This window comes from Nycticebus coucang, chromosome 9 (assembly GCF_027406575.1).
Source record: "Nycticebus coucang isolate mNycCou1 chromosome 9, mNycCou1.pri, whole genome shotgun sequence".
Lineage (NCBI taxonomy): Eukaryota > Metazoa > Chordata > Mammalia > Primates > Lorisidae > Nycticebus > Nycticebus coucang.
The window spans coordinates 19,013,574-19,041,389 of NC_069788.1; the positions used below are offsets into that span (position 1 = coordinate 19,013,574).

General features: G+C 35.5%; 1 protein-coding gene across 1 annotated transcript in view; it reads left to right on the plus strand.

Moving 5' to 3' along the window:
• Positions 1 to 27,816, plus strand: part of EYS (eyes shut homolog) — a 1,685,250-nt gene that overhangs the window by 794,549 nt on the left and 862,885 nt on the right. The window contains 1 exon segment of the mRNA XM_053601630.1: positions 23,605 to 23,729. Coding sequence (XP_053457605.1) covers positions 23,605 to 23,729 — 125 coding nt within the window.

Sequence of the window (27,816 nt, forward strand, 5' to 3'; positions counted from 1 at the left end):
CTCCATCATATTCTGATAGGACAGTATTCAAAATTTTCTCTTGGACAATTGTTATGATATCTTTCAGATAGTTTTAGGATAAATCAGTGACAGGAAAATAGAAAACAAAGCAAATATAGTCAGTTCTCAAGTTACAAACATCTGACTTATATATGACTTATTTACCTATGGAAGCTATTACAGGTTATAGATAAACGTGCCCATTCCAATTTATATACAAATTCAACTTCAGAGCGAACCTAACCTGGAGACTCCCTGTCATGGGAAGCAATTACAATAATTCCCCATTATTCAGAACCCCTGGGCATGGATAGATTCCAGATAAATGTAGTTTCCAGTTGCTTGAGAGTCACCATTAAAAATAGGACCAATTCTATACCCATACTATACCACACCATACCATAAACTCTGTATTGAATTGATATTAGTATTAGACTATACTAATTATTAACAAATTAACACAAATAAAGGCAAACTTCACTAACCGTGACACACTTTTCCTGTATTATAAAAGTCTTATAAATGCAATGGACAATTTTAGTTAAATGGTAGTCAACATACACTTTTCGACTTCAGTACCATATTTTTTTTTAACTGAAAGTAACACATTAACACTTAAAAATGTTAGAACACATGGGAGCTGTGGAAGTGATGCCTGAAGTGTTGGCTTACTGACAGCATAGCCCACACAGTTGAAACTCCGAATTTTTTTTTCTGGTGCGGTCCCCTGCTGGTTGCTTGATAGGTGCTTGAGTTCCAGATAATGGGGAGTTTACTGTATTACTTCTATAAAATAGAAAGACGTTGTATAAACATAAAATCCTAATATAATATGTGAAACATTAAAGTTACCAATAAGGATTCAACAAGTATAGTTATAAGTAGTGTTATAAAATGAAGTGGCAAATGTGGAAAGTTTTGCATGTGTGCGCTCATGCTAGGTGGAGAAGTTTTATGTTGGTAAAAATCTTCTTTGTAAATTTTAATTATAATATCTCTCATTCATAGAAAAATTGTAATAATAAAAAATGTTGAGGCATTCTTAACTGTTATCATAGTTGCCAATCACTTTCTCTCTTTCCCTGTACATACAATGGCACATAATGTTTGCATGCACGAAATACACACATATACATATACATTTTTCTAGAACCATGAAGGAAAATAAATACTAAATACATCAGCATTTGCTAAGAACAATAATATTAAATTATTTAATCTCAGTACATTATTAAAATTAGGTATTAAACTCCATATAATACTATTATATAATTCACAGGCTTTATTCAAATTTCATCATTTATCTCAAAATTGTTTTTAGCTATTCATTCCCACTTTGGCGCCATAGAATCCATTTCTGAATTATATTTAATAGTTACATCTTCTTAACAGTTTATCAGCTTTTCTTTTGCTTCTAACCATTTTTTGATGCGTATAAGCCATTTGTGTTGTAGAATCTCCCTCAGTTTTACTTTACCTGACATGTCCACATGATTGGACTCAGATTGTGCACTCTAACAAGGAATATTATGTTAATTTATTATCAACCAGTTTTCTAAGTGCTTTGAACCACTGTGCCTTCCCCTTATAGATTATGGTGGTGTGAGAACACATCCCAGATTATCTGATATTCCTTCTACCATGTGAAGTCCGTGGCACTCCCTGAAACCCAGGCAGCATTTTATGACTGCCTCAAAGTAACGGAGCAAATTGATGCTTCCATGGCTGGGTTAGAAAATGCCGTGTAGCCTCTGCCAGTTTCTCTTGATACTCTGGGAGTTTATGGCTGTCTCAAGACTATCTTGAGACTAGAGAAATGAGCGCAGGAGACCGGGAGAGGGCAAGGGGCCCAACTGCTTCAGCCCCCATGCTAGTGTGTCCTCAGCCCAGGGACCAGACAGGTGAGACAGTGGCAGCACCAGCCACTATCGGCTATGGTGTAAGAGAGACCGTACTACCCGGGTGGGCTCAGTAAACACCAAATTTATAAATGATTGATTAATTATCCATTTAAGTGTAACTGGGTATACAATAGTCATGATCAACCTTTAATATCTGGGTGATTGGGATGATCATGCCAGTTATTAGTAACCAAATATTAAGAAATGAGACATTTTCCTATGGAAATACTATTTTCCTTAATACCATTTATGTACTCATGTTCCATAAGCTCTCTGACCACTTACTCCAGTTAAATAAGTCAAAAATGTTTCTTCTCTGTGAGAAATAAGTAGGAATATTTTACCTATAAGGAAAAACAAATGCCATTTAATGAACAACTTCTGGTAAAGAAAAATAATATTTGAAAAATAATAATAGTTGGGTTTTTCTATTTAACTGCATTTTAATATATTTTTTTGAATTTTAATATAATTTATCTTGCAATTTTCTGATTATTAAATCAATATTTGTTCATTGTCAGACTATTTTTAAAAGATTGCACAAATGGGCGGCACCTGTAACTCAGTGTGTAGTGCGTGGGCCACATACACCCAGGCTACTGGGTTTGAATCCAGCCTGAGTCAGCTAAACAACAATGATAACTGCAACAAAAAAATAGCTGGGCATTGTGGCGGGCGCCTGTAGTCCCAGCTACTTGGGAGGCTGAGACAAGAGAATTGCTTAAATCCAAGAATTTGAGGTTGGTGTGAGCTGTGACACCACAGCACTCTACGGAGGGTGACATAATGAGAGTCTGTCTCAAAAAAAAAAAAAAAATTAAAATTAAAAAAATTGCACAGATAGGGCGGCGCCAGTAGCTCAGTGAGTAGGGCGCCGGCCCCATATGCCGAGGGTGGCGGGTTCAAACCCAGCCCCGGCCAAACGGCAACAAAAAAATAGCCGGGCGTTGTGGTGGGCGCCTGTAGTCCCAGCTGCTCGGGAGGCTGAGGCAAGAGAATCGCGTAAGCCCAAGAGTTAGAGGTTGCTGTGAGCCGTGTGAGGCCACGGCACTCTACCTGCGGGCGGTACAGTGAGACTCTGTCTCTACAAAAAAAAAAAAAAAAAAAAAATTGCACAGATAAAAAATTTTAGCCATGATCTTAACTTGTGAAGTTTAAATTCGTTTCTAAAAACTCAGTATAGCTTAGTAAATAAAAATGTTCATTCAAAAACTCTCTGATATGAGAATTACATTCTTTGGGGGATTAGTTTTTGATCTTTCTTAGTATTACTGTGGACTATCCTCATTTGAGGTCTAGGAACACTTTCTGTCAGGATGTACAATGCTAAGATTTGGTGAATAAAGATACACATGGTATCACGAAGTATTTTCAAATGATGTAGTTAACACAATTCACGTTAAATAATTTTGGATGTATAACCACTTCGATACTAGATTATGTAACTATAACATAATCATAAATTATTACATAATTACATAACTCTACTGCTTAAAGTAGACTACTTCTCATAGTTATGCTGTAAATGGTTTGTAAGAGTTGGAAAATTAGGAAAAATCAATATTATATTTTACATCATGATTAGCAATGTCTTTGTTGTCTCATTCTTTCTTTACCTTTATTGACGTCCCTCACAAGGCTCTGTGATAACTTTCACAAAGAAGTATTAATAGTTCAACAGCCCATCATATGCAATTAGCATTATTATGCCTGGGGGGACTAAAGCAGTTCACCATTTATGAAGATTTTTCTTATAAATATCTCAAGCTTTATAAACATCTGGAAGTAGGAACATTTATACAGTATATTTACAAAAAGAAGGGAAATGTCTCTTGAAATAACTACAATGTACGTCAGAATCATATTTTTAGAGAAGTGAAATCTTTGTACCAAATCCAATGTATGGTACATGTAAGGATATTTTTCTCATGTATTTTACCAAAGCCAATTGTGCACATTGATTATTCTATATTGACAGCTAATCCACCAGTCAAAATAGATTTTAGGGATACATTCTAATAAGTTCATCTTTGCACTTATTTTTCATTTATTATTATATTTATTATTTAAATTCATCTTAATAACCCAACTGTCATTTTGGTTCTAATATAAATTGTGCAATTAGAGATCAAAAAGTTGTGGATATTTATAGATGGAAAGCATATGTCATTTACAAAGCCATATATCCCATAATCATGAGACATCTAGGTCATAACTATGTCACCTTTATGCCCAAACTCCAATACCCTGACTCTTAAAATACTTCATGCCCTTAATATTGCACACTCCTGTTTCTTTGTTTCTATTAAATTAAAAAATGGTCTTGTGGAGAATTCCCCATGAAGTCAACTTCAGACCCATGATTACATACAGACCTAAAATTCCCAAAATTCAGTACTGTAATTTATCTAAAATAATTCTACTTTAGATTGTTTAAGACCTTCAGTGACATTTTAATGCCTCTGCTTTATTTATTGTTTCAAAAACATGGTGCGCCTGTGTCTAATTTTTAATATTTCTTTGCTCAGATAATGATGTGTTCCTTTCAACCTACCAATTGCTTTTGTCCACCCTAATAAACTCTATCAGTGAGATAGACCTAAAATTTTCTATTATCAGATGACAAGGAGAAATGGTAAATAGCATTTATTTTCCAAAGAAATTCAGCTGCTTTGTGAAGGTTAATTGACGTAAAATATAATGTTCTGATGAATGAAGGACTAAGTTGATTATTTCTAATTGTTTACTTGCTAAATATTAATTAGGGTCTTTAAAAACAAGCATAGTGCCTAACAAAATCTACTAACAAAGGATGTCAGGCAGATGACCTCCTGGTGCTGGATTCTACCAGGTCATATAGAGATTTTCCAGTGACTATGCACCCTTTAGATCCAGAGCTACCTGGCAAAGTAAGATGATTATCCTGATGCTGAGCATATGATGTGAACTAGTCAGCAAGTGGAAGGAAAGTCTGCCACCATGTAACCACATTAAAATATTTATTAATATCAATTCAGGTAGCCTAAAATCAGTAATTAGTTTGCAAACACATTTTTCCATACATATATAGATTCCCTGATGATCATTTTTCATCATATTATGATGTTCTCCTACTTTTCTGGATGTTAGTATATTAAAATGGTTAAAAATAAACATAAATCCCCAGAATGTATTGCCTTTGCAATAATTCTAATGAATATAGTTTCTGTCTCCAGAGAGTGTGCATTAATTACTAAAAGGCATATTGAACATTAAAAAATTAAAAAATTCATACATTTTCATCATGATTCCACCTCACAATAGAAATTAAGATTTTTTTGCCTTAATTCCTCATATTTTCTTGGTTCTCACCCTTTCTTCTCCATCCCAATTCTTTTAAATGACATTACAAAAATGTTGTATTGAGACCTAGTCAACAGCAATTAAATACATCTAACCCCACCTAATTAAGCTTATACAGAGGTTGTATGGCTTATAAAACTGCAACGTTCCATTATGATGCTAATGTCAAGCATAGCTAGATCCAGGAATGCCTGTGTCCAGAATTTATTTGTCCGTCTTCTGCCTCTGCTCCCCTTGTATATATTGACTTCTATGCAAAGGTAGTCTCTATACATATGGGAGGAAAAATTGCTGCTGATAACCTTGATTCTCTATTTTCGCAGGCTACAATCCAAAAGAAAAATCAAATCAATTCATAAAAAAATCTAATTGGCACTGAATGGGTCAAGTTCTCACCTCCAAAGCAAACAAAATTGTAGGAGATTAAGATTTCTGGCTTAACTAGCTTTGGCCACTTCCATCAGACAGTGTACGGTAGGATACAACTGTTAACATGATAGACAGACCTATTCCCACCCTCACGCCCTGCCCTGCTCACCATTTTTTCTGAAATATGTTATGTTTATCCCTGCTGTTGTTGTGGGTTAATAATAAGATCTTCTTTAACATTCCAAAGTATGTAAATTTAGATGTGAATTTTAAAGTTACTTGATGGTAAAAGCACATCTCTTCTCTCCCTAAAAATGTAGGTACATTTGGACCAACTAAGACAGGTTGAAAAGTTTATTTTCTTCAGTTCTATCTATTAGTAAGAGAAGAGATGTACATTTTTTCTATATTTTCAATGTAGAAAGGGTTTTAGACAGAAAGAAAGAATAGATAGATTTTTAGTAGTGCATGAGCTAGATAAGTATTAACTGTCTGGCAGAAACCCTGACTATTCCCAAGTTGAATGTAACTTTTCTTCACAGCACTACTTCATTTATTATTTATCCAAAGAAAAGAAAAACTACGTGTGTTGGAACGAATTGTGTGGACAGGTGATATGGAGACCAGGGCACAGCACAGAAGGGGCTACATTAAATATCCCATCCCTTCTTACAATAAGGTATCCTTATACATAGGAAAGATAAGCATGTATTAATTGTAAATATAAGAAAATATATGTTTGTAAGCATGTAGAATCATAGAACCTAATATATGATAGTATGTTAAATTGTAGCTATTTTTAAAACATACTAAAACAAAGTAAAGGACAAATAAACAGGGATTTAAAAATAAAAAATCTAGAAATTAGCGATTCCAGACTCATTTCAGCAGCTTGATGATGGCATCAATTAGCTGGAGTCTTTCCATCTTTGTGTTCTATCCATCGTCTGTCTACATTTTTCTTTTGTGGGCACAGGGTAGTTGGAACAGCTGCATGTCTCAGATCTTACACAACAAATTTCTCTTTAAAGTGTGAAAAGGTTGCAGACAATGAAACCAGCTGTTCTCTCCAAGTGCATTCCACTCCCCATGACCACAATGCCTGTGCGTATGAAAGAGAGATAAGCTCTCTGATTCACAGACCTCACACATTATTTGGTTTTCTTTCTCAACTATACAATCTGTAACATGTCAAGAACCAAAATAATGTAAACAGTTCTGTTGTGAACATACAAGCTTTGGAGTTTTGAAAAAAAAAATCAGTCTACTCTACCAGGTTAGGTAGATTTTCATTTCAACTCAACATTGTTCAAAGGTAGAAATATCATATTGTTAACTGGAGAGAGGAGCTAGTAATTCTAAACTGCTTCAATAGGTTGGTGACCTCAGGTTGTGAGCTCAGAGTTCCAAAGACATTTAATTATGGTGAAATACTAAATGTGCTTAGTGAGTACAAAGAACAGGAGGGAAGAATAAGAAGCTATTTTTGTGTTGTCTTCATTGTGAAATTTAATAATGCCTGTTTTTCTATGTTTTGCATGAATTTTAATTCTTAGTGTAAAGGCCTCCTATATAATGACTTTTTTTCTAAAAACATGCAAAGAACTTTTTCATTTAAGGAATGTTTATTTTGTATCTAAGCTTCTAGTCTACCTTTGAGGCTTATATAATAAGAACTAGAAAAAAAGTTGTATAATATAGTGCCAATAATTAAGCATAATTTAAAAAGCCACAGAATTGACTAAGAGATTTATATTTACATGTAATATTTGTGATTAAATTACTCACGTAATTTTCTAAGACCTACCTTAAAGCTTTATGATATGTTTTTATGTCTAGCTTTATATCTTTGCTTTTATTTCACATTGAGTATAGTCCTAGAATTTTTCTTCTAGTTGTTATCCATGTACTGATTGATTTTAGTCTATAGATGAGAGGAGAATATTATATAATCATTTTTTTTTCCGTCACAAATTCACATGTTGAAGTCCTAAGCCTCAGTAATTCAGAATGGTGGTCACATCTGGAGATAGGTAGGTCCTTTAAAGAGGTATTTAAGATAAAATGAGATCATGAGGGTGGGTCTTAACCTAATATGACTGGTGTTCTCATAAGAAGAGGAAAATAGTACACAAACACACAGAGGGAAGACCACATGAAGATGAGGGGGAAGACCGTCTATGAGGCAAAGACCAGGGAGAAGGCAGTCTACGAGATGAAGACAAGGGAGAAGACCCTCTATGAGGTGAGGACTAGGGAGAAGGCAGTCTGCAAGGTGAAGACAAGTGAAAAGACCCTCTACGAGGTGAAGACGAGGGAGAAGATAGTCTCTGAGCTGAGAACAAGGGAGAAGTCTGTCTATGACATAAAGACCAGGGAGAAGGCAGTCTCTAAGGTGAAGAAAAGGGAGAAGAATATCTATGAGGTGAAGATAGGAAGAAGACAGTCTACGAGTTGAAGACAAGGGAGAAGATTGTCTATGAATTAAAGGAGAAGGCCTACTATGAGGTGAAGACAAGAGAGAAGACAGTCTACAAGTTGAAGACAAGGGAGAAGACAGTCTATGAGTTGAAGACAAGGGAGAAGGCCATCTAAGAGGTAAGGCAAGGGAGAACACAGTCTATGAAGTAAAGAGAAGGGAGAAGAGTGTCTACGAGGTAAAGACATGGGAGAAGACAGTCTATGAGTTGAAGATAAGGGAGAAGACAGTTTATGAGGTGAAGACAAGAGAGAAGATGGTCTATGAGGTCTTCTTTAAACAACAGAGATTTATTTTCTGAGAGAAAATAAATTTAAACAACAGAAATTTATTTTGTGGGAGAAGACCATCTACGAGGTGAAGACAAAGGAGAAGACCCTCTATGAGGTGAAGACCAGGGAGAAGATACTCTATGAGGTGAAGAAAGGCCACAGAAGAGACTGATCCTGCTAATACCTTGACATTAAACTTCCAGCTTCTAAAACTGAAGGAAAATAAATTTCTATTGTTTAAACAAACCAGTCTGTGGTTATTTGTTATGACAGCCCTAAAAACCTAATAGAGGTGGAAAGAGTGTAATCAAGAAATTACTAGCACAATCAAGAAACAGTTAAAAATATACAGAGTTGTGAAAGACAAAATGAGTGTCATGAAGCTGCTAGTAATATGTGAAATTTGGCAGGAAACGAGGAATACCAGCATCGTGTTCTCATTATGCTTAAATATCACAGAAGGAAAGACAGGTATTCAGGGAAATTGCTTGAAAATGAGTGCACTTTATTATTTCAAAGCCATAGTTTTAAATCTCCACTGCAAAATGTTTGTGAGATAGATGGTGTCAAATGATTAGTTTGTCATAGGATAATGACAGTCTAAAAGGAAAACAGGCTAGACATATTGCTCATTCTAAAAATATCTCAAAGATAAAAGAAAAGTGAATGCTAAAAATTAAATAAACATAAAAAGTAATGAGAAATCAAAACAAGAGCTTTCTGTTGTGGAAGGAATCAGGCACATGACATTTATCAGATCTTAATAATTATAATTAAAATATTATACAATGATGTATTTTGATAAACATTTAATTTATTAGTTTATATATTCTATTATAAACATAATTTACATTCTCACTATTTTAAATACAATATTTTAGAGAATTCCGTCATAGGTTTCAAAAATAAGCAGATTCTGCTTAAAGTTCATTCCTATCCTTGATGCAGAAGGGCTTACAATTCTTCCAAACATGAGTTTATATACAAAGTTCAAAACAGTTGATCTGTCTTTAATATCGTTGTTTCATAAATTAAAAGATTCGTTTTTCAGATTTAGCTGTATTCTCTGGATACACATGTATTGTTTAAAATTGTCAATGGGAAGAGCAGGTTTGTCTGAAACATTCAGTATGTCCTGAAGGTCAGTATATGTGAATTGCGCTAACTTGGGCCTGTCAGGGTGCCTGGAGTAGCTGGTATTAATTTTCAGCACAGTGTGAGGCTCCGGGGAAGGTCAGAATGCCTGCAACTATTGGTGTGTTTGTGTGAGATAACCAGTATGTCCACAGATACTAATTTTTCAGAGTGGCCAAAGGGCCTCCTCTTGGGCATCTAGAGTGGACTGGGTTTTATACATCTCTCTTTTTCCCAAGCCCCATTTCAACCTCCCTTATGTCAGGGAGGCTCTCATGACTCTCACTTGCTCCTGCTGAAAGTCACACTTCATCAAAATGTTGTATACAAAAAGTTTTCATAAGCATTATCTATAATAGATAAGCAAATATATACTTACTCCAGCTTATCTTTTGTAACATTGCTTGGCAATGTTATCAAACATTTTTTTCAGTAAAAAGCAAAAAATGTACAGTTAGAAGAACTAAGACCTAGTATTGAAGTGATTAATAGTATCACTGTAGTTAACAATAATCCATGTACATTTCAAAATAGCTAGAAGAGAATAATTTGAATGATAGTAGCATAGAGAAAAGATAAATATTTAAGATGAAGGTATCCAAATTACCCTGATTTAATCTTTACTGGTTATATGGATGTATCAAAATGTCACAGGTACACCAAAAATATGTACCTCTACTATATAGCAGTAAAAAAACCTATGTTATGACATAATTATTTAATAGCTATGAGTTTTATAGAGTTCATGACATGTTTTTTCCTATTTATTTAGGATAAATTTGGCTCCACTATGTAAATCAGTATCTACAATTGGAGTTTGGAAGTGTTTTTCTTACACTCAGTTTTCTATAACAAAATTTAAATTAGAATAATCAGGAAATGTACCATTTAGTAAGGAGGTGGAGGTCAGAACAGTTAATCAATATGTTAATAAGCCTAATTGAAGCCATAGATAAATTATCTGGATGTAAATAATCTCAATGGAATTTCTTAGAGTCCATCTTCTGTATTGACTTATTAATTATGAGCTAATTTATGCTGAGGAGTGGTCAGTTTTTAAATTCACTTCTGTTCATTCATAGAGAATTATAGAGGCATACATGTTTTATGCTGTACAATTTCTGACCATGTTCGCTATATTAGTGATGTGGCTATTCACAATTGAAAGGAATTTCAGAAATGATTGAAATGTTTGATACCATGCTAAACCAGAATATATATTTGAAATTCAACTTAAAATTCAGAAATAGCAATTATGTTGAAAGAAGTGTACTTTCTACATACATTTCTTTTTCAGCTATGCCTTGTGGCAAGATGGAAAAACAGTAATGCTACACTTCCGACTTTCATTTTGGTATAATCCTATATCTAAAAAGAGGAAAATTAGAGAGGTATAATAATTTTTGAAATACATATTATATTGTTAATTAAGTACCAGGGATATTTTCCCCCGAAGTATTCATTAGTGCTAATTTTCCAAATATGCTGTTATTACAAAACAAGATTGTGTAGAAAATAAAAAAAATTCTTATTCTGAATATTAATACTAACTCAAACATGGCTTATTACCAAGGATTACTCAACCACTGAAGAATCAGAAATCATTCCCTTGATAACTGAGAGAAAATGCAGTGCAAATACAAGGATAGAATTAAAATCTTGTCAAAGACACAGAACGTTTTGAAATTGACAAAAGGTCTGCTGGAGAATTGTTTTAATCACATACTATTGCCGTCGGAGATTAAACAAAGTTTGAATGAGCAAGAGAAAATTAAAATTGAGCAAGAGAAAATCAACAAAATTGATTACATGAGAGGCCTTTCAGAAGGTAATAATTTCAATATTAAAGATGAGGAAGACATTTTGAAAACTAAAGAAGCCACAAAATAATTTCATTAAAATATCAATCAAAAGTGAAATAAAAGATACACTAACATCGCATGGTAAACATTACAGTTGCGGGCATATCAAAAACCATAATAGTTCACAATTTCGAATGCACTTCTGTGAAACTTAAGATATCCTTAAATAATGTACATATCTTAATGTTTTAAGATTTAAAAATCCTCTGCAATTTTTTTCCTCAGAGTTTCATAGTTCTCCTTGCAGAGATCTTTCACCTCCTTGGTTAAGTATATTCCAAGATATTGTATTTTCTTTGTAGCTATTGCAAATGGTGTTGAGTCTTTGATTTGACTCTCAGTTTGACTATTATAAGTATATAGAAATGCTACAGATTTATGTATATTTGCCGCGGACTGCCGGTCGATGGGCCTCAGTCCGAGGGTGATCAGGGAGAACGGTACAGGTTGGTTGAGAGGTCGACGCAGGAAAAATGACAGACTGCCACACAGCATGTGATGAAGGAAGCAGCTGCAAATTTTACTGAGAGTATATGTTGGTATTTATACATTTTCTTTCCAAGGTTCAAACAATGCAATCTTTATTTTGCTTATGCTTATAAATTATCTTTGTGTCTGCATATGCGGTTTATTATGCATTACATGTTTTCAAGGTTTTTGCTTTCCGGAGGGAGGTGATTTATCAGTAACACCTGCTTACTCCCTCTTCAGGAATGTCAAAGTTTGCAACTTCTCTCAGTTCTGTAACTCTTTTTAGTTTCTTATAATCTTGTTTAAAATAGCTTGACATATTCCTTTATGTATAATGCTTGACTACTTTTATATATATTTTCTATATATTTTTACTTTTATTAGTAATTATATTTTGATTCATAATTGATTGTTTGTCAAACATTAAACTACTCTATTGATTTGTATTACATATGAAAATTAGTGAAGTAAGATGTTTTTCTAAGTAAAGTTTTACTGCAGGTGGTGATGGTGCATGTCGTGATGGAACATCTTGTTTGCTGTGCCTGCATTGTCTCATTTCACTGACATTTATGGTGGGAAAGTTCTGTTGTGCAGGCTTTCTTGGAGCCATTGAGTCTGGCACAGTCACACTTTTTGTGCTGTTTCTGGACCAGCTATCTTTGTGTTCATTCTTATTGCTTACTTATTAGGACAAACAGACATTCAGTCTAACATGCACGTACATTGTAACAGAAAGCCATACCCTTAGGTTAATGCGATAGAAAACAGCATGCTGGGCAACATCTCTGTTGCTGCGCACACTGGGGGTGCTGGGGGCTTCGCTCCGGGGAGCACAGACCTCCACTCCGTCACTTACAGCGCGGACAGCGCCACCTCGCTGCGGCTTGATGCCGAGGGTGCGGCATATATTGATTTTGTATACTGAGATGCTGAATTTATCAATTTCAGGAGACTCTTGGTGGAATATTTAGATTTTTCTGAATACATGATCATATCATCAGCAAAGAATGATCGTTAGTCTTCCTCTTTCCTGATTTGGATACCCTTAATATTCTTCTCTTTTTTGATTGCCCCAGCTAGAATGTCAAGCAATATATTGAATAGAAGTGGTGACAGAACAATGCTTGTTCCAGTTCGTAGGGGGAGTGCTTTCAAATTTTCCTCATTCAGCATGATGTTGGCTGTGGGATTGTCATATATGGCTTTTATAATTCAGAGATACATTCCTTCTGTGCCTAGTTTGTTGAACATTTTTATCATAAAAGATTTCTACAAGGAGAACTATGAAATACTGAGGAAAACAATCACAGAGAACACAAATAAATGGGAAAACATATCATGCCCATGGACAGGTAGAATCAACATTGTTATAATGTCCATTATGTAAAGGTGATTTATAATTCAACTCAATCCTCATGAAGTTAGACTTTTCAGACCTAGAATAAAATGATTGTACAGTTCATTTGAAACCAGAAAAGAGCCCAGATAGCCAAAATAATCTTAAACTAAAAGAATAAAACTGTAGGCATAACATTACCAGATTTCAAACTATACTGCAAGACTTTAGTAACCAAAACAGCAGAGTACTGGAACAAAAATAGAGACATAGACCAAGGGAACAGAACAGTGACTCAGACATAAAACCATCTGTCTGCAGCCGACTGACCTTGACAAAGCAGGGAACAATGTATACTAGAGAAAAGAAGCCCTACATTATAAAGTAGGCCATGAAAATTGGACAGCCACATGCAAAAGAATGAAACAGGATCCCTCTCTCTCACCACTCACAAAACTTAGTCCACAATGGATTTGTCTAAGACACAAAGCCATAAGAATTCTAGAGGAAAATAGAGAGAAAACTCTAGATCTCCGCTTAGGCAAAGAATTTATAGAAAATACCCCAGTGGCAATTGTGGCAACACAATAATTAATAAGATTTGATTGAACTAAAACATTTCCATACAGCTAAGGAAACAATAGAATGGGAGAAAATATTTGAAAGCTACACATCCAATAAATAACTAATTTCAGAATTTATAAATAACTCAAGCAAATCAGTAAGAATAAAAAAAAAAACAGTTTAAAAGTAGGCAAAAGGCATCAACAGACGCTTTTCAAACGAAAAACAAAAGGCCAAGAAACGTGAAGAAATGTTCAATGTTGCTAATCATTAGGGAAATGCAAATTAAAACCACAGTGAAATATCACCTGACCCAACTTAGGCTGCTGGATTTTATTAAAAAGTCCAAAAGCAGTAGATACTGGTGTGGATGCAAAGAGAGAGGAATGTTTATATACTATTGATTAAACTGCAATTAGTCTCTATGAAAAACAATGTGGAGATTCCTCACACAACTACAAGTAGACCTACTATTCAATGCAGCAATTCCACTGCTGGGTATTTAACCAAAGGATAAAAGTTATTTTATCAAAAAGACACCTGTGCTTGAATGTTTATTGCAGCAAAATTCATAATTGAAAATACATGGCATCAACACAAGTGCCTACCACTTCATGAGTAGATTAATGAAACGTGGTATACGTACGCCATTGGTACCACTCAGCCATTAACATAAAGATTTTTGCAACAATTTGGATGGAACCAGAGATCATTCTCCTAAGTGAAGTACAGCAAGAAAAGAAAGACAAACACCACAGGGACTCCCTATTTAGTTGGAACTAACCGAAGAGCACTCAAGTGCACAGAGAGAAGTAAAACTCAGTGAAAACCAACCAAGGGGAGAGTGGGGATGGAGAGGGAAGTCAGCCAACCTCCTAGAGACTATGGACACTATTTGGATGGTGGACACACCTATAGCCAGGACTCAAAATTATATCGTATAATTATATACAAAATTGGTCAATGTAACCTTAAACATTTGTACCCCTTAATATTTTGAAATTTTAAAAAAGATTGATGAAATCATTCTCCTATGTAATATGAAATCCTATTCTTTTGTTTACTTGGTTCATTTTAAATTGCCAGTGAGCTTTATTCCTATTACCCTATCAGAAACTCTACCTCATATATTAATATGTGTATGTATCTATCTGTTTATCTAAACACACATTGCCCATCCATGTGGCTTGTAGGTACATATACATAGTATAGTGAAGTAAAATACATTAGAAATTATAAAAATGTAGAACATTAAACAGCACCACCAGAATGCCTCTTTTAGTATTTCCTATTCACAGAAAAGACAAATTAGGATAAAACTTGTTTCTCTGTGAAAACAATCTTAATTTTTTAATCAACAAATACATATAAGCCCACATGCATAGATAAATGTCCACAAAGAGTAAAATACCTAAAAGATGCAATGTTGGTTGGGGTTGAATGTAATAATGAAAATCTGATTGTTGGAATAAACTGTTTTTCAGAGATGGTTGATCTTGGCAGTGACAGGTACAGAAATGATGTTTTATCAGAAATGGTGAAAGTCATTTTATCAAAAAGGTGAAAATACCTTTAACAAAATTAAAATTAAAATTTAATTTTGTTAAAGGTGTTTTCAATCACATATAAAAAGGATTAGAATGTTTAAGGATCACTCCCATTAATAGAACGTCATCAAATAAATGCAAGAATAGAAAAAATCATTGAGATAATTATAATAAAAAGATGGCATAAGCTTAATAATTTACATATGTTAAAACTAATGGACACTCAGTTTAATTTTTGTCATTAGAACGGTCGAAAAACTGAATGAGTTGCCATGTGAAGTGGTGTCATTTCTGACGTGGGAGGGGCCCTGAAAAATACAACTAACTACTTCCTGAATACGTTATTTGAGAATATCTAACACTAGAGAAAACTGACCAAAACCTTTTTCATAACTGAATATCACAAGTGGGTCAGGATTTGGACAGACTTGTCCTGGAGAACGCTATGTTGTCAATGAAATCTAATATTGTGCCTGCTAACAGAATTCTTTTTCGTTTAAACTTGGGCTAAAAAGGGGGCTCTAAACATAGGTAGACTAAAGGTGTTCTATTTCTTCGATTGTGTTTTGAGGATTTGCAAGTATATATCAATGACTCTGAAAAGGACATAGTACACAGCTGAAAAAGGTAACTACCATTAACTTTACAATATTTGTTTATAATAGCTGCTGATTAGAACAGTTTATAAATGTTCCTAATAAGAATTCTGCATTGAGAAAATCTTTTTGATCACAGTAGAGTAATAAAGAAAAATATTAAATAGATGGAGGTAAGTTTCATTGTCTAGGTTAGTTTCGGCTATTTTCTTTTTATTTTTTAAAAATAATCCTCAGAATAAAAGTCTACCCTCTTCTATGTTGAATATTTTATTTCTAAAAGTGGAATGTAGAAGAAAAAACATCTTCTTAACCAAAGATCTCAGGGTAATTTGAATTTATTAAATTTCTTTCTGCAATTTTGAGGTATTTTGTAACATACAAAGTAGATGGGGGCTTCAAATGTGGCATACAGAGCCGATGATTTTGGTGTTTTTATTCTATCCCCACTGGATTGGACAGTTCCCCAGGACATGAACTATGAGCCACCTCAACAGCTTCTACTTTTATGCTTTAGGGTTTCTTGGGAAACTGAGGGATCTTACTGAGTACACCCACAGAACAACCACTTATATATCAGCCCAAAAGTCTAGAGATGTTTCTGCCTTTGGGGAAGAGCCTCGTCCAGTAGGGAACAAGAGTCAGGGGGCAATTGCTTCATTTCTTAATCATTCTAAGGAAACTTCTGATTTTCCTTCTTCATTAGGCCCTCATTGTATACTCAATTATTTATTGCTCTGTAGCAAATTACCCTCCAATTTCTATGGCTTAAAATAACAAGCATTTCTTCTCTCACAGTTTTTGTAGGTCAAGAACTTAGGAGAAGCTTATCTGGGTTGTTCTGTTTCAGGGTCTTTCAGGAGGTTGCAGTAAAGATGCCAGCTGGCTTATAGTCACATGAAGATTTAATGGGGCTGAAAGATCCTCTTCTAAGCTCATTCATGCAGCTGTTGGTCAGAACCCCTAGTTCTTGTTCACAAGGGGTTCTTCAAAATATTACTGTAGTGTCCTCGTGGCATAGCAGCTGGTTTGCCCAATAGACCAAAAGAGAAAAAGAAGAGACCATGAGAGAAGAAGTAGGCTTCATGTTTTGAAAGCTATAAAAGAAAGTTAATGCCATGTCAGTTGGACGGAACCCTTGTTACCTTCAGTGACAACATGCTAACTTTATTGATCTAGTTTCAACAACTATTTAGGCAATATTCTGATTTGTGAAGTGGTCTCCAGAAACTTAGATTTATGTGACCATAATTGCTTTCTGACAATATCTCTCTTAATCAGCCTCAATAATTGATATTAATGATAAGAGAATTACTCAGGATAAAAGCAAAAATGTTAAATTAAAAATGACCTTTAAGATACCTAATTCAGGCAATACTAATAAAAGTGCCTATTATACATGTGAATTAGGACTATATTTTATACAGTTTACTTAAGTCGATAATGAAATCACACATTTGGAAATACATACAGTAATTCTGATTCCAATCCATCACAATCTCTGCAATAAATAAATGAAATGAGTTTAAAATATCTGCATTTTAAAAAATTAGTGTAATGTGCTCAATAGAACAGTACAGAAAATACTGAAAAGAGTAACAGTATGATATTTACTGAACAATAAATCAAGGGTATTCTTGTGAGACCTTAGCTCTGCCTATTAGCTAGGGTATCCCTGACTTAATAACCTGAGGTTCTTACTATGTTTTGCAGAGGTCTGGTAGTTTACAATATCAAACTATGTAACTATTAAAAAGGTTAATGTTGTAAATGCATGGTCATTCACATAAGAGATAAAAATAAGTAAAAATATTTGGATTCCAATGTTCTACATCAGCTTTATGACAATCCAGTTTTGTTATGGAATGTATCATCAAGGACATGGAAGAGATGGGGACTCAGTGGTCAGAGAGGTGTAAAATGGTTTGGTTTAGTTTGGTTTTGCCTGTGACAGTTCTTCAGCACTATGGCTGTGTATGTGAAAATAAGCCAAAAATTACCAAAAGTTTAAATGTTTGGATAAGACATCAATAAATAAATAAATAAAATTAAGCAGACGTAATATCCAGGTCTGTGGATTTCTACTTGGAGATTTTCTATTCATGAGTCATTAAAATCACTTACCTATAAAACGAGTGTCTGATGTTCAGAAATATATACATTTCATATTTTAATATATTTTAAAGAAAGGGAGTTATGTGCAGTTTTAGTCACTAAATGTTATAAAAAAAGAAGGTAAATCACATAAAAGATCTGTGAGGATTCTGAAATTATATGAAATAATTTCGTATTTACGTATCTGCCACTTGTTAGGTATTCTAACTTGAGAATTATTGGCTTCCGCACAGTTCCTAATATTGAAAAATCACTCAGCTTCTGAGCATGTAGGGTTAATGTTTTTAAAGTCGATACTTGTAATTTAAAAAAATCATGTTATAATTTGGTTCCTTCCTTGACAGTTATTAAACTATATCTCATTTAATTGTATTATCAAAGCCCAGCAAATGGGATAGTAGAGAGTACAACTGTACTTTTTCTGAAACTATAAAGTAAATACTTTAAAGGCAAATAAGAGTTTAGTGAGTGTATGTAAGTTAAATTAGTCCAATTTAAATTGTTACTCATTTCCAACAAAAAAGTGAGAGGCTTTCTGAATAGAATCAATTATGTGGGACGGAAATTCCATTTTTGAATGCTTCTTATTTTTTCTTATTCCAATTGTATGATGCCAGATGTTATTTTTTTAATGACTAGAGCAGTTCTGGAGAATTTCTTTGTTATATGCTTCATAATTGATTGTGATAAATGAATGAATTGGTGGCTATGGTTTAGTAGAAGCCATAGAGTTCCCAAGGGCAACAAGACCAATAGGAAACATGCATAGGCTTCACCTTTCTGGGAGAGGAACAAGTGAAGGAAGATAACGGAAAATAAACACCACAATGTTGGTCTTAATAAAAGCAGCTATATCAAAGGAGGGTGGCACCTGTGTCCCACTGGGTAGGGCACCGGCCCCATATATTGAGGGTGGCAGGTTCAAACCTGGCCCCTGCCAAACTGCAACAAAAAAATAGCTGGGCGTTGTGGCTGGCCAGCTACTCCAGAGGCTGAGGCAAGCGAATCACCTAAGCCCAGCAGTTGGAGTTAGAGGTTGCTGTGAGCTGCGACAGTACAGCACTCTATAGAGGGCGACAAACTGAGACTCTGTCTCTACAAAAAATAATAAATAAAAAATTGAAAACAAAAAGCTATATCAAAGGAACAGTATCAGCCACAGCAATAGTAAAGCCTTGGAGGAGGATCTGCAGGAAGGAGAGCTCAGGCATGAAGTGGTGACTAGCACAGTGGTTATGGGACAGTGTCCAGACCAGGTGCTGATTAAAGCAGCTACAAACCATACTAAACAATTTCATTTGCAACTTATCTGTAACAACAGGTGGCAAAGCAGTATTTTCCAATTTGAAAACCCATTTGAGGGTGGCAGCTACAGCAGTTAAAACTAATTTTTTTTGGTATCAAAAACATAAGCGGAAGTATGATGGTAGGTTGCTCTAAAGTTTAATTCTGAGTTCTCATTAAAAAATTGCTTTAAATATTTTATTAGTTTAATTGCTATGCTTCAAAATGAAATTATATTTTATGCCCTCCTCCCAACACTGTTGAATAATGCTTAGGTTAAAAGCCCATTATGACAGTGTCATCACATAGTGGTGTTTTAATAGTTTTTAAGAAATGCTTTTGTATAAAAAATGGGGATATATAATTTAAATCTATCAGACATTCTATTTAAATGTTTCTCAAGTAAATAAATGTATATGGGATTAAGCTGTCTATAATAAATAGTTCTGTTTCCCCATATGTTAGAGATTTTTATGGGTCACGTTATAAATATTTTTATGCCACATAGGCTTATAAGCTGCTATGCATTTTTATTTTATAAGAATTTTCAAAAACTTTCTATCAGGCATTTTCTAAGAATATAAATAGTACATATCCTTGCCTGAAATAAGAGTAAAAGTTTACCATGAAAAGTTCAAAAGTGAGCACATAGGCCCTTCGTAAATAACAAGAAGATAATTGCATCCAACATACCCTGAAATCAGCAAATGGACTTCATTGCAGGGAAACAGGCTTGACATTCATAAAGCATTCAAGGTAATTAACAGCTGATTAAGAGAAAAGTATAGATCATATCAGTCATTATAATATCATAAATCATTTGAACACTATAATCATATTAACAGATGAATATGCAAAACAATGCACAAAAATCATTTGACAAAATCCTGATAATGTCAGAAGAAACTAGGAATAAAAGAGAAACTGCTCAACCTAATAAAGGGCACATGTAAAAACCTACAGCTGATGTCATGCTTAAGGATGAAATATGAAACTATTTCTCAAGATTAGAGAACAGTCAAGGATGTGATCTCTCAACACTCCAACTTAACATCATACTAGAAGTCCTTCTGAGTGAAGGAGAGCAGAAACAATAAATAAAATGTATAAAGATTGGACAGGAGAAAAACAGAACCATCATTATTTATAGATATAATAATTATGTTTATAGAAACCCCAAGGAATCTGCTATTATTTTAAGCCTGGAACTAAATAAGCAAGTGTATCACAGTTGCAGACTCTAAGGTCAGTATAAGTAAAAGTGAATGGCTTTCTAACAATAAACATTGGAGAGAAAAACACAAAAGAATGCCAATTTTAATAGCAACCAAGAATAAAGAATTTAGGTGTAAATTAAGCAAAATATGTATAATATGTGGAAAACTATAAAACTCTGATGAAATATGTGAACGAAGACCTACGTACATGGAGAGATATATTTTATCTATGAATTGAAGGACTCAGCATTGCTATTAAATATTGTTTCTTTCTAACTTGTACATTCAAAGCAATTCAACAAAGACATTTATATACACATATATGTGGACAAATAAATTCAAATTATTTATATAGACACGTCTCATTTAAGGAGTGGAGCTAAAGTCTACATCCCTTGCGAGTGGGATCCACATAGCAACTTCCCTCCAAAGAACACTCTTGATGCAGTGTGATGAGAGTGAGCTTTATCTATAACATATTTCTCCCCAGAACTCATAACACCAAGGAATAACATAAAATAAGATCTAAGTTATAGTGTTCGAAAGGTTTTACCAATGTGCCTCACAATAGTTAAGCTTATAAAAATAAGGAAATATGCCTCAGAAGCTACAGCAACTAGATACAATGTAGTCTGAATATGATTCTGGAACAGATATAAAGAATAAAGAACTTTAGGTAAAAACTAAATCCTAATAATATACAGACTTTAGTAATAATGCATCTGTATTGTGCCATTAGTCATGACAAATGTACCTTATTAATGTAAGATAATAATAAGGGAATCAGGGTATGGGAACACATGGAAACTTTCTGTACTACACTCGCAACTTTTCTATAAATCTAAAATTATTCCAAAATAAAAAGTTGATTGCATCCTTTTGTTTAAAAATTAGCTCCTTCAAAAAAAAAAAAAAAAAAAAAACCACTATAACGTATGTATTTTTTTCCTTTGCCGTGAAAATTTTAAACATATTAATATGGTTGGTGGATAAAAATGTAGATAAATGAGCATTTCATATAATGTTAGCAAATATCTAAATTAAGATTTATTTTTGAAGAACAATTTATGATATCAAAAGAAAGACAGGGAACACTTCAATTATTAACAAAATGAGCCCTGAGTTTGTTTCTTTTGCATGCAAGGGAGCATCACCAGTGAAGAACTTGTCTGAAAAACAAAGTGTCATGGGTTTTACTTTGTTGTACAAATCGGAGGATGTTGATCGTCTCAGTGGGAATTCAATATGCATAGGGCAAAATGAGTCCATCTATAAATCCATACACAGTTAAAATAGTTCTTCTTATTTATTGGTTAGGTCCAGCGGGGTCCAGCAGAGTGGGGTCCCTAACCTTCAGGATCGTTTAATATTCACAGCTACCTAACCTTGGCTGGGTAAAAACAGTTGCAGTGAAACACAAAATATAGTTTTTACATCACCTAAGTGTCTGGGTGTCTATCTAAAAATAAAACAGTGGCTAAATTTGGCCAGCTTATGAGTACAGGTTGTATAGAAAGGAATTACACTTGCTGGTTTTAAATTCTACCTTTGCAATTTGCTAGTCCTGTGACCTTGATAAGTTACTTATTGTGAATAAGTTTTAGTAAATATTGGCTTGCATTAAATTATAGTCTATTAATATATAATAATCTAATCCTTGTTTATTAATATATCCTTTCTCACTATCCTCATGCACCAAAACCGTGCGCGCATATGTTGCCTTTAAGACATGAAACACTACTTTCAATTTCTGGATTAACCCCCACTCTTTCATTCTCACTCTTACATATACCCTTTGCCATAGTAGGAATTCATCTCTCTATACGCTGATTATGGCACGTATCATATTATTGTCTTTGGTATTTGTCTATTTTCCCAACTAGTATGGGTGCTTATTGAAGGCAGACAAAGTTTTATTTTGCTTTGCAGTCTTAACATTCATTCTGAGTGTGCTTTCTGGTAAGCACCTGGTAAATGTGAAACTATTACTTCTGAACAGTGCACTTTCATCCATGTTTGTGGGTCCTCCTTCAGTTCTAACGCACAGTTTGACAACTGGCATCTAGTTATTTTATAGAAAATTATTCCTCTAAAATAATAATAGAAGGAAGTACAATAGCCTGTGACCTATTGACTGTTTCCATATTTCTTCTTCCAATTATGGAGCTCATCTTTTATGAAATGCCCCCAATTTCTCTATTCTAAGAGCCTCCTACACACATCTGTTTTTTTCAAGCTATTCTCTTGGGTTTGAGAAGACATACACATTAACATCATTTCCTGCATTAGTTCCGTAGGAATAAACATAACAAATTATCACAAACTTGAAAGCTTGAATTTGCTCACAGTTGCGGAGACCAGAAGCCTCTGACCTAGTCCCCCCAGTTACCTCTTTCTATATTTCTTCTTCAAATTATGGAGCATACTCTTCATGAAGTGACCCCAATTTTTCTATCCTAAGAATATCCTGGAGACCATTGTTTTATTTCTTTTCAAATTGTTCACTTGGATTTGAGCAGATATATACATGAATAGTATTTCCTATATTAGATCCCTAAAATTGACAAATTACCACAAGCTTGGTAGTTTAAAGCAACAGAAATTCATTTGCTCACAGTCATGGAGAAGAGAGATCTAAAATCAAGGTGACACTTCCAAAAGGGCTGAGGAAGAATCCTCCCTTCCCTCTTTCAGTACCTACAGGCTCCAGGTGTTCCTTGACTCAGGGCGGTGTGACTTCAGTCTCCATCTTCACTTGGCTTCACAGCCTGCTCCCTTGTGTGTCTCTGTGTCTCTTCTCATAAGGACACATGACATTGGATTCAGGGACCACCTAGTTAATCCAGGATGACCTCATTTTAAGATACTTAGTTACATCTGCAAAGATATTTTTTCCAAATAAAGATACATCCACAAGTGCTGAGAGTTAGGATTTTGCGCATATTATATTGGGGCCACAATTCAACCAATTTTATATGCCAAGGCAAGCTCCTAGCTCCATGATGTTACAACTCTGAAAACACATTTGAAGGACAGAATCCCAAGGTGAAAGGTAATATTGCTCCTGTGCGTACTATCCATACAAATATAGTTTTTAACTTTTCTTTTATAGATGTCTTCCTGGATTTTCTGGTCAATTTTGTGAAATTAATATAAATGAGTGCTCTTCATCACCATGTCTACATGGCGCAAACTGTGAAGATCACAGCAATGGATATATTTGCAAATGTCAACAAGGTAATTGTTGAAAAAATAATAAGCATACTACATATATATCGTAATACACATATATGTTCATATACACATTTATGAATATTTGAGTATTATGCAGTTTTGACAGTTCACTCTCCCAAAAGCATTGTTGACTATAAGTCAAGTTCTTTTTTTTTTCTTTTGAGACAGAGTCTCAAGCTGTCACCCTGAGTAGAGTGCTGTGGCATCATAGCTCACAGCAACGCCAAACTCCTAGGCTTAAGCAGTTTTCCTGCCTCAGCCTCCCAAGTGGCTGGGACAACAGGCACTTGCCACAACACCCGGCTATTTTGTTGTTGTTGTTGCAGCAGTTGTCATTGTTGTTGTAGCTGGCCTGGGCCAGCTTCGAATCCCCCAGCCTCATGCATGTGGCTGGCGCCCTACCCACTGGGCTATAGGCGCCACCCTATCATTCATGTTCTTAACAATGATCGTAATTAGGAAAACTCAAAATGAATGTTCAACAATTTTAGAGAGCAATCAATTGGACTATTTAATTTTTCAAATTTCTTTCTTTCTGTTTTCTGCCACTTCTCTTCAACATTCAGCAGTTACTTCCATGCAAAAGGGATGTTGAAAGGTGTGAATTTCCTTGGGCAGCAGTAATCTCTCAGGAATACATGTGGGGGAGATATTTTTAGTCACTTAAAAAAATATTCTCAAGATGGATGTAGTGGTGCATGCCTGGAGTCCCACCTACTGGGGTGGCTGAGGCAGAAGGATTACTTCAGCCCAGGGATGTGAGGCTGTAGTGCACTGTGATGGCACTTGTGAATAGTCATTGCACTGCATCTTGGGCAACACAGGGAGATACAGAGTCTTAAAAACATTCTCACTATTTTATAGACCTACAGAAGACTTCAGACAGCTTATGGGCGACCCAGGGCTTCTGGTTATGGCTTCACTGAAAGATTAACATCAAGGCATGGTATCAGGGCTAGTATGATTTATGTGAAGTCACACAACTAAATGAATAGCTATTAACCATGTCACGCACACACTGTTGACAAGTTCAGCATTCACACAGAACCCTTCACTGTTTTTCTCTCAATGCCTACTAGTGGTTCTAGCTTTTATTTGGTCACATAAAATATCTAGAGACCTTTGCAAGTGCATTTTGAAACAGTGTCCTATACATAAAATTGTAACTTTAAAGGAAAAGAAGTAGAATAAAGACTATAGTGTTCTAAGAAATGCATGTCATTTCCAAAGTTTTGTCTCTTCTAAGCAAAATCTCTTTATTGTGATCTGAACACTTAAAACCCTCTCATAGCTACCATAAGCCATGGAAATATTCCTACAAAAGGAAGTCAATTGTGTTTATGATATTAATTCATAGTGTTATAGTGTTATAACTGATAGTTTCATTCTTTTTAATGTTAATAAATATCAAACAATTGCTAGACTAGTGTTGATGCTTTAGGTTAAGATTCCACTTACTCTGAATTCACTTGGAATTTGAAGCCATTTTGAAGTCATTGTAGCTTATCAGATCCACAGTGGAAAGCAGACCCAAAACTAACACCTTCTGCACTGTTACCCTGTTTCCCCCAAAATAAGACATCCTCTGAAAATAAGACCTACTTACAGGAAAGATAAGAAATCCCCTGAAAATAAGACCTAGCACATCTTTGGGAGCACATCTTAGAAAAAAACACTGTCTTATTTTCGGGGAAACAGGGTAGGTGTTACACAGAACTTGCTGGTACTTTTCACTGAAGACTTAGACTCTTAACTGCTTAGTCACGGAACTCAGTCAAGCTGAGAGCCAAATGAAGAACTCAATACTATTTACAATATCTGCAAAGAAAATAACATACCTAGGAATATACTTAACCAAGAAGGTAAAAGATCTATAAGTAGAACTACAAAACACTGGTGAAAGAAATCATAGATGCCACAAATAGAAAAATATCTCATGCTCTTGGATTCAAAAAAGTCAATACTGATAAAATGTGTAAAATGTTATTTTCAGATTCAATGTAATTACCATCAAAATACCAATGTCACTTTTCATAGAATAAGATAAATCCTTAATTTCATATGGAATAAAAATAGAGCCCTAATAGCCAAAGCAATCCTGAGTAAAAAGAATCAATTGAGAGTCATGATATTACCTAACTTCAAATTATGCTACCAGCCGATAGTAAGCAAAACAGCATGGTACTGGTACCCTGTTTCCCCGAAAATAAGACATCCTCCGAAAATAAGACCTATTTATAGGAAAGATAAGACATCCCCTGAAAATAAGACCTAGCGCATCTTTGGGAGCACACCTTAAAATAAGACACTGTCTAATTTTCGGGGAAACAGGGTATAAAGGCAGATACAAAAATCAATGGAAAAAAAAATAGAGAAACCAGAAATAAAACCATATAGCTACAACTAATTGATTTTCAACAAAGTAGACAAAAATAAGCCACCCTATTCAATAAACGGCACTGGGAAAATTGGATAGCCACATGCAAAATAATGAAATTGGATTCCTATCTCTTACCAGTAACAAAAATTAACTCAGAATGGATTAAATGTAAGACCTGAACCCACAAACATCTTGGAAAAAAACACAGGAAAAACTTTTCTGGACTTTGGCTTAGGTAAAGAATGTATGAAAGATGGCGGCTGAGTAACAGCTTCCCTGAAACTGGGCATGGTGAGTCTGGGGAGATAAGACTCCAGACATCTCTGGCTGTGGGATCTGCCTTTAATTATCCCTTTGAGGATACAGGGAGTCAGCAAGGGACTTCTGGACCCCAAGAGGAGGACAAAAACAGTGGGAAACTGGCAAGTGGTTGCATGTGTTAGATTGACCTAATCACTCCGGCAACCATAAGTACAAGCAGCCGAGAGACTGCAAACCAGAAAGGCCTTACCTGTGAACTGTTTTAGTGTTTTTGGACTTGGCACTCAGTTGAACAGCCTTGGGAAGAGCTTGAGCAGGAGTGTGGAGAACTTTAGGCATTGTCTGGGGCCCCAGACAGAGCCACTGAGCTGGGCTGCAGGGAGCCATTGTGTGAGAGAACTGCCCCGGCAAGCTCTGCCCTCAGGGTCCCAGAGCAAGGATCAGGTGGGACCTAGTAACCTAGTGACTGAGCAGCCTAAAGGCGGAGACTGAGCTGCCTTACAGCCTTAACTCTTAGAGGCAGGGTGAGATGGTTTTGGCACACTGGAGGCTTGGGTTGTTGCCCTGGGTAGAGTGCCGTGGTGTCACAGCTCATAGCAACCTCAAATTCCTGGGGGTGGCACTTCCTGGACCTCCATAAGATCTGTGCTGTGACCCCGCACAAACCGGGCCTCCGTATGCCCTGACCAGGAACTGCGGGAGCCGTGCAACCCTGCATCCTCCCTCCTGTGTCCTCCCAGCCTCCACACTGGCCCACTTGTCTGGCCAGAGATACTGGTAGCTGCGTGCCCTCTGGAGTCCTCCCTGCATCTGCGCAGAGCCCTTCCCCTGGCCAGAAACTGCTGGAGCATTGGGCTCTCTGTACCAAACTCACTGGGCGCCAGGCACTCCCAGAACTGTGCTCACCACCTCCAGCCCTGTTGCTGGATCCAGGTGTGTCACAGGCCAGAGCTGCTTCCACAACCAGAACTCCCTAGCTGGAGCAGCCCCAGAGGAACTACACAGGGTCACTCCCTACAAAGATCAAGCAACAACAGAGTGTTGCTAATCATGGAGAGACAACTCCCCAAATCTAAGGAAGGCCAGAGGCAACAGTGAAAAACAATCATGAGGCGAAATGAACAGAAAAACTCTGGCAATATGATTAATCAGAGTAGATCAACTCCCCCAAGGATCAATGTGGCAGACACAGCACAAGATCCCATGCATAAACAAATAGCTGAGATGTCAGAAATCGAATTCAGAATCTGGATAGCAAATAAGATTGAATTAGAAGTCCAAGCATAAACCCAAAAGATATCTCAGGAATTCAACAAATTCAAAGACCAAATGACCAAAGATTTTGACACATTGAGACAAGAAGTTGCAGCCCGCAAAGATCTGAGAAACACAGTAGAATCCTTCAGTAACAGAATGGAGCAAGCAGAAGAAAGGATTTCTGACATTGAA